At 43.5% G+C, this 8,463-nt stretch overlaps 1 protein-coding gene across 2 annotated transcripts; it reads left to right on the forward strand.

Moving 5' to 3' along the window:
• The first annotated feature begins 5,203 nt into the window (after positions 1–5,203).
• On the forward strand, positions 5,204–7,317 carry TCEAL8 (transcription elongation factor A like 8). Of its 2 annotated transcripts, XM_004022453.6 has the most exons (3): positions 5,204–5,247; positions 5,644–5,715; positions 6,334–7,317. In XM_004022453.6, the coding sequence occupies exon 3, from the start codon at positions 6,373–6,375 to the stop codon at positions 6,724–6,726; it is 354 nt and encodes a 117-aa protein (XP_004022502.1). In that variant the 5' UTR covers positions 5,204–5,247; positions 5,644–5,715; positions 6,334–6,372; the 3' UTR covers positions 6,727–7,317. The 2 variants fall into 2 exon arrangements, with proteins under 2 accessions (XP_004022502.1, XP_004022503.1); XM_004022454.5 differs by lacking the exon at positions 5,644–5,715.
• Positions 7,318–8,463: the final 1,146 nt, after the last annotated feature.

Below are 8,463 nucleotides of genomic sequence, written 5' to 3' on the forward strand. Positions count from 1 at the left end.
CTTTCTAACACCATACTCAAAAATAAACTCAAAATGGATTAAAGACCAGAAACTATAAAACTCCTAGAGGAGAACATAGGCAAAACACTCTCTGACATAAATCACAGCAGGATCCGCTATGATCCACCTCCCAGAGTAATGGAAATAAAAGCAAAAATAAACAAATGGGACCTAATTAAACTTCAAAACTTTTGCACAATGAAGGAGCCTATAAGCAAGGTGAAAAGGCAGCCTTCACAATGGGAGAAAATAATAGCAAACAAAGCAACTGACAAAGAATTATCTCCAAAATATGCAAGCAGCTCATGCAACTCAATTCCAGAAAAATAAATGACCCAATCAAAATATGAGCCAAAGAACTAAACAGACATTTCTCCAAATAAGACATACAGATGGCTAACAAACACATGAAAAGATGCTCAATATCACTCATTATCAGAGAAATTAAAATCAAAACCACAAGGAGGTACCATCTCACGCTGGTCAGAATGGCTGCTATCAAAAAGTCTACAAACAACAAATGCTGGAGAGGGTGGGGAGAACAGGGAACCCTCTTACACTGTTGTTGGGCTGCAAACTAGTACAGCCACTATGGAGAACAGTGTGCAGATTCCTTAAAAAACTGGAAATAGAACTGTCATATGACCCAGCAATTGCACTGCTGGGCATACACACCGAGGAAACCAGAATTGAAAGAGACACGTATACCCCATGTTTATCACAGCACTGTTTACAATAGCTAGGAAATGGAAGCAACCTGGATATCCATTGGCAGACGAATGGGTAAGAAAGTTATGGTAATATACACAATGGAATATTACTCAGCTATAAAAAAGAACACATTTGAGTCAGTTCTAATGAGGTGGATGAATCTGGACCCTATTATACAGAGTGAAGTAAGTCAGAAAGAAAAACACCAATACAGTATATTAATGCATCTATAGGTCAGGAAGCAACAGTTAGAACTGGACATGGAACAACAGACTGGTTCCAAATAGGAAAAGGAGTACGTCAAGGCTGTATATTGTCACCTTGCTTATTTAACTTATATGCAGAGTACATCATGAGAAACGCTGGACTGGAAGAAACACAAGCTGGAATCAAGATTGCCGGGAGAAATAGCAATAACCTCAGATATGCAGATGACACCACCCTTATGGCAGAAGGCGAAGAGGAACTAAAAAGCCTCTTGATGAAAGTGAAAGAGGAGAGTGAAAAAGTTTAGCTTAAAGTTCAACATTCAGAAAACTAAGATCATGGCATCTGGTCCCATCACTTCATGGGAAATAGATGGGGAAACAGTGGAAACAGTGTCAGACTTTATTTTGGGGGGCTCCAAAATCACAGCAGATGGTGATTGCAGCCATGAAATTAAAAGACACTTACTCCTTGGAAGGAAGGTTATGACCAACCTCGATAGCATATTCAAAAGCAGAGACATTACTTTGCCAGCAAAGGTCCGTCTAGTCAAGGCTATGGTTTTTCCAGTAGTCATGCATGGATGTGAGAGTTGGACTGTGAAGAAAGCTGAGTGCTGAAGAATTGATGCTTTTGAACTGTGGTGTTGGAGAAGATTCTTGCGAGTCCCTTGGACTGCAAGAAGATCCAACCAGTCCATTCTGAAGGACATCAGCCCTGGGATTTCTTTGGAAGGAATGATGCTAAAGCTGAGACTCCAGTACTTTGGCCACCTCATGTGAAGAGTTGACTCATTGGAAAAGACTCTGATGCTGGGAGGGATTGGGGGCAGTAGGAGAAGGGGACGACCCAGGATGAGATGGCTGGATGGCATCATCAACTCAATGGATATGAGTTTGAGTGAACTTTGGGAGTTGGTGATGGACAGGGAGGCCTGGCGTGCTGCGATTCATGGGGTCACACAGAGTCGGACACGACTGAGCGACTGAACTGAACTGATGGAATTTAGGAAGATGGTAACGACGACCCTATATGCCAAGACAGCAAAAGAGACACAGATGTAAAGAATAGATTTTTGGACGCAGGGCACTCAAAGCTGGTGCAGTGGGACAACCCAGAGGGATGGGATGGGGAGGGAGGTGGGAGGGGGGTTCAGGACAGGGGGTGGGGCGGGACACATGTACACTTGTGGCTGATTCTTGTCAAAGTATGGCAAAACCCACCACAATATTGTAATTACCTTCCAATTAAAATAAACTAATTAAAAAAAATAAAAGTAGCTGAGTGCTCTATTGATGTACTGAAATTGCTCAGGGACAAAGATGAAGGTGTAGGCATGTACCATCTGGCTCTTGGTCAGGTGTGCACCAGTGAGCTGACTGATCTCTCTTATGACTATTTAGGAAAACAGGGCAATATCCTCTGTCAGTAGCTCCATAAAAATGGTGTTAGTGTTGTTCTGACTAACCATAAGCAGAATAAACAGAGGAGGAGACAGTGAAATTTCTGCTCCAGTTTTGGGCAAGCAGGGAAGGTTCGTCTGTGAGCCAATTGGCATACAGCTCCTTCTGAATCTCTGAAATTTCTGGGAGATGCACTGTTTAAAATCCCAACAGCCACTTAAGCAGCTTGAGAGCTGGAGCCTGCCCCTACTCCCCATTAGCAACCCACATCTGAATATTTGCCTGGTTCGATAACCCCACCCAACATACACACTAATACACAGGAAAGGGGAAAGATACAAGGCAACCTTTGCTGAGGGTAATATGAGGGGTTCAGACCCTATGTGCAGCATTGACAGGGGAGTGAGAGCTCACTTACAGCTGGGGAGGCTTTTTAGAGGCTCGGTGATGGAGCTAGGTCCCTAAGAATGAGCAGGACCAGGATCTAGGAGGAAGAGGAGTGCAATCAGGAGGAACAAAATGGGGTGCAAGGACAAAGAGAGAGAAGAAAGCACACTTGGGCACAGTGAATGAGAGTTCCTTTTGGATGGGGCAGAAAAGTAGATGACAAGTGTGGCTCAATTCTGATCAACAGTGAAGGTCAGGATGAGAAAAGCAGGATATACTTGACAGATGGGTTGCCATCCAGAGCCTTTGAGCAGGAGAATGACAAGTTGAAAATAAGGAAGAGTGAATTTAATTTGACAAAAATGTGCAAAGTAAATTGAGAAGGGATAAGGAGGTATGAAGGTAGACAGGTCAGAGAAAAGGTTACCCTAACAGTCTGGTTTGAAGCAATCACGGCCTAACCCTGTACACAAATGTTTACAGCAACTCTTTTCATTATTACTCAAAACTGGGAAGAATAAAAATGTCCTACTGAGGGTAAATGGACAAATAAACTGGAACATATTTATACAAAATACTACTCAGTAAAAGGAAAAAATGGGTTATTAGTACATGAAACAGCTTAAATGATGAATCTCTAGGGCATTATGCTGAGTGAATGAAGCCTGTCTCTAAATGTGACATATTATAGATTTCATTTATATAACATTCTGAAAAAGAGAAAATGATAGATGAGAGGTTGCCAAAGTTCATGGAAGTGGGTAAAGTATAACTGCACTAGGTTTTTTTGGGGGGTGAATGAACTGTATCCTGACTATGGTGGTACTTCCACAAATATATACATTTCTTAAATTTCATAGAACTATACACCCTAAACAACGTTAATTTCACTATATGATAATTTTTTTAAAATATAAATTTCCCCCATTAAATATAAGGGAAATATTTTGTGGTAATGGTTACCTCTTTATAATTCAATAGCTATATTTATATTAAATACTCTCCCTTGAATACTAGGAAATGTATCCCTCAACTGTGGAATAAATAATCAAGCTTAAATATAAATTGTGAAACATAAAAACAACAAAAATACTTCTTCCAACCCTGCTTTCTCTGTGGTGGGCTCTGTCTTTGGCTACCACATCCCACCATGACCACGGTAGATAAGAGACCCCTCTTTGCCTCTTTCCCTGACCCTCCAGCAGGCTCCACTGGCCAGACTGCCATTCCTGGTACCAACATACCTCCAAGTACCAGTGGGTGCTGGGTTGCAAGAATATCAGTTTCCTCTTTTAACCAATATTTTTACAGCAATGATGTTCTCTCTGCTTTCCGATTATAACAATTACGTATGTTGTTTGTGGAACAAACTGATACCAGAATACCTCAAGAGCAGCCTGCATGAATGAAAATTCCACAAAGCCTCACACCAAACTGTCAGAACTCACCAGGAACTCTCTCCTTTCTGTACTCCAAGAGTGTGTGAGAGTTATTTTCCAACACATTTTTTTTTGAGTTTCAAATTAAAGTAGACTCCATGGAAAGGAGGGTTTTCTATATATTAATCTGATTAGCAAAACGCTGGATTCTACAGAGGCCGTAAGAAGAGGAAGCCTGAAGCCTCAACTTAAAACAACCAGAAGCCATGCAGCAGTCCTCACAAACGGTCAGACATTTAACACTTTACAACGTGAGTTTAACCAGAAAGAGAAAAACTAGTGGATTACTTACATAAAGCTGCTAACAAGAGAAAACTGGGCCTCTTCCCACCGGTTAATTTGGCGTCAGTTTTAAAAGGCGCTGTTTTAATAAGATTAAAAAAAACATTTTCTAACACATCAATATGTTTTGAAAACTGTCATTTCATTTGCAGCTATCAGAAAACTTTTCCAAAGTCTTAAAAATTGATGTAACTAATTTGTCTTCCATATTGTGTCAAATATTGCTTATGTGGCATTTCTTTTTTAAACATCATTTTTAAAGAGTAAGCTTATTGTTTAAAACATTAAAGCAGAAAACTATTTAAGAGAACTAGTAAAAAAAATCCCACACTCTCACTCCCAGATTCTTTTCTAGTCGCCCTCTCGCCCCGATCTACCACCTTCGCCCATTTTAATGCTAGACAGGACTCCAAGGGAAATGGTGGACTGTAGGATATTGGGGGGAAGAGAGGAGGTGAAATTGGAAGCAGGAGAAAGAGATGATTCCCCAAAGAAGGAGAAATTGTCTATTCACCCCGAGAGGCTGATTCGCCCTGGTAACCCGAGAAAGGCGAATAGAAACTGCAGGAAGAAGATACCAGTTTTATTGTCTCTGATTGGCAAATATGAAAGAAAAGATTGACAGCATCAAATGGAGGGAACGCAGGGGGCGGGCTGCAGTGTTAAATGGGAGGAGTAACCGAGGACTCGAGCTCATTGATGACGCGGCCCTCACGTGACCAGGAGTCGACGTGTGCAGAAGTCCTTATAGTCCAGGGCCTGTTTCCCAGGAGCAGCTCCCTATAGCTGGAGAAGAAAAGTGCCCGGGATCCTTTCAGGTCAGTATAAAGCCGGGCGCTGCCTTCGGGACGCTGGGGTCTAGAAGTCAGATAGCAGAAACCGAGCGTAGCCGGTACCACTTTCCTAACACCACGGTTCCGCTAAACTTCCATTTTTGTGCGGGGAATTTTGGGCAGTTTGAGGGTGGAGAAGGAGAAGGATAGCTAACTGAGGATCCCAAGAGAGACACAGAAACAATTTAGGAACAACTTGAGTCGCTCACTCTCTGCCTGAAGGGAACCGGTGGGCACCGGGGAGGGAGGGCGGGGTTGCCTTAAAAGGATCGCGACGATGAGGACGTGGGGAAACTTTTAGACGAACAAGGCCTAGAATCGTTAAAGGGACCCGTGATTCAGGTACTGACCTCCTCACCGAGCAGTCTTGTCGGTCTGCAGGACTCTTGGTCTTTGGGGAGCGACCCAAATCGACTGAGGGAAGAGGGAGGAAAATTCCCTGGATCCCTGCAGGTCAGTGCAAAGGTGTAGTTGCCTCCTGTTCCTGGGGGTGGGGGTGGGGGGGTGAGTGCGGATGACACCGAAGCCCATCCCGGGGTCACTGCAGCCTCTCCCCATCCGGATGAAGCGCCAGAGGCCTGTGCAGAGCCTGCAGCGGAAATGGGGCGGGGGAAGGGGGAGACTGGAGAGATGTGGAAGGCGGAGGGGAGGCCAGAGACTGGACCAGCCGGTCTCAGGTGAGAGGTAGGAGGTTGGAATGGCTTGGGAAAGCCTAAAAGGGCGGGAGTGTTGGAGATCGGAGGCGAGGGAGGGGTTAATTGCTTCCGCGCTTCTCGCTGCTCCCTGCTCCTGTTTCGGTGCTAGGAGAGGCCTGTAGCAGGGCCTGCTGGGAAATGGTGGGCTGGAGCGCGAGGAGAGAAGATGGAGCTGGAGCGGGAGGGGGAGGGTGAGGAGGGGGAGAGAGGGGCGGAGCCAGGGGAGTTCGGAGCCTGAGGATCTAGCCTTTTCTAGTTGGAAAACTTTGACAGTTAGGAGACCTAAATGAGAAGAAGCCTGTCTCTATGGAAACCCATACTCTAGCTGCTGGTTCATTTGCCTGGCATCTAGTTGTTCTGTTCCCTTGTTTTCCAGGGTTAATTTATTCAAAAAGGAAATCGAAAAATACTCAACATGCAAAAGTCTTGTGGAGAAAATGAAAGAAAACCACAGAACATGCCAAAGGCTGAGGAAGACCGCCCTTTGGAAGCTGTACCACAGGAGGCAGAAGGAAATCCTCAACCTTCTGAAGAAGGTGTAAGCCAGGAAGCAGAAGGAAACCTTAGAGGAGGGCTGACTCAGCCTGGTCAGGGATATAAAGAGGACACTCCCGTTAGGCATTTGGACCCTGAAGAAATGATAAGAGGAGCAGATGAGTTGGAAAGGCTTAGGGAAGAGATAAGAAGAGTAAGAAACAAGTTTGTGATGATGCATTGGAAGCAAAGACATTCACGCAGCCGTCCTTATCCCGTGTGCTTTAGGCCTTGAATTCTTCTTTTTTTCTGATATTAAAATCTTGCCCCAGCTTTCTGTTAGCATTTCCTGATCTATCTGTGACTTTTGCTTTATTTTTAATCATCTGGTGGAGTTTTGTTTTAGGTATAGTTTCCTTGTTTTCAGCATCTGCATTTTGTATTTTGACACATTCTCTAGGTCTATTTTTCGATTGGGAAATTTCGCACATATGCATGAAAATATGTTCATTTCATATTGTAAAGTAAAACATAACAGGTTACAAAGCAGCATATTTAGTACCAGCTCACATATGTAGGAGAAAGTCTCAAATTGTGTGTGTGCGCGCGTGTGTATACATACATGCATATATCAGAAATCTAACTGTGCTTGTTTCTGTGTGCTTTTTTTTTTTGCTTATATGTATTTTTTAATGAACACATCACACACACAAAGAGAATTAAAGTTTTTTTATTAATTAAGAGTCAATCAAATAATTTGCAACCAGCTTATAAGGGCAATGGGGGCACTTAAACTCTTGATAAAAGAACTATTAAAAAAATGTAAACCTCGAAATACCTCTGGATCTCTTAGCCAGAGGAATAAAACTGGCAATTATTACAGATACACTTGCTTAAGACTTGATCTTTTCATGGGAAAACACTTATCTCCCAGGGCTGCTGTGGGGAAGAAATGAGGTGACTGAGCTGTACTTGGTGGGCTCTTGTTCCCACCTAGGCATATAGAACCCCAACCCATTGTAGAACATCAGTTTTGAGGGAGGGTCCTAGTGTGACTTAACCTGTGCTCAGGAACAAGTCCAATAGGCAGGGAGGTGGGGTCTTCCATGCCAGGCCTCTGCTGTTGAGCTCCACCCCTGGTTTCCCTGGGTCCTGCCATGCCTGCTAGGCACTGGAGTCCGCCAGTGCCAAAACCCCACTGAGTTTCCTGGTGTCCCCAGTGGGTTGAATCCCTACTCTTGTCTTCTGAATCTCTCTCTGCTTTATAACGATGCTTAACACAGTGGGAGGACTTCCCAGGTGGCCTGAGGGGTAAAGAATCCGCCTCTAATGCAGGAGACAGGTTCGATCCCTTGGTCGGGAAGATCCCCTGGAGAAGGAAATGGCAACCCACTCTAGTATTCTTGCCTGAAAAGTCCTATGGACAGAGGAGCCTGGCGGGTTATAGCCCAGGGGGTCGCAAAGAGTCAGACATGACTTAGCAACTAAAAAACAACAACCACTTGGGGGCTGTTCCAGGATTGCATGGGCCACAGTGTGATGCAGAATTCTTAGCAATAGTCCCATCCAATTTCAACCACAGGATACCTCATCCCTAGGAGTCAGACATGATGAGTCCATTTTGGGAATTGGACTAGAGTTCAAATTTGAGTAAAAGATGCCACTCTACAGTCAGAGTTTCTGCTTTAAGTCTAAAAAACTGAAGTTTTGTCTTTTGTGGGATGATCTCTCCCTGAAGGCTCCTGGCAGGCCTGTCCTACTGGTTCAGAAGACTCAGAATATGTGTAAATTGCAAAAAGTAATACAGGAAACAGATCTAAGGGAACAGTTCCTTCATCCCATCCCCAATCGATAATGTGGGGGAAAAAAAACTTGAAAGGTAAAAACTTTATAAATACACTTAAAGTAGAATGGCTACTATATAAATATTAGAAATTATATTTTCCCTGCAGAATAAAGACTATCTTTTCCTTCTGATATCCACACATACTTGTGATACATCATGTTTCAATATTTAATTGATCTTTTATTT

Source organism: Ovis aries, chromosome X (genome assembly GCF_016772045.2).
Source record: "Ovis aries strain OAR_USU_Benz2616 breed Rambouillet chromosome X, ARS-UI_Ramb_v3.0, whole genome shotgun sequence".
In the NCBI taxonomy this organism is placed as follows: domain Eukaryota; kingdom Metazoa; phylum Chordata; class Mammalia; order Artiodactyla; family Bovidae; genus Ovis; species Ovis aries.

Excerpts from the sequence above, each read along its gene's own strand:
- TCEAL8 (XM_004022453.6), top strand. The coding sequence starts at position 6,373 with ATGCAAAAGTCTTGTGGAGAAAATGAAAGAAAACCACAGAACATGCCA.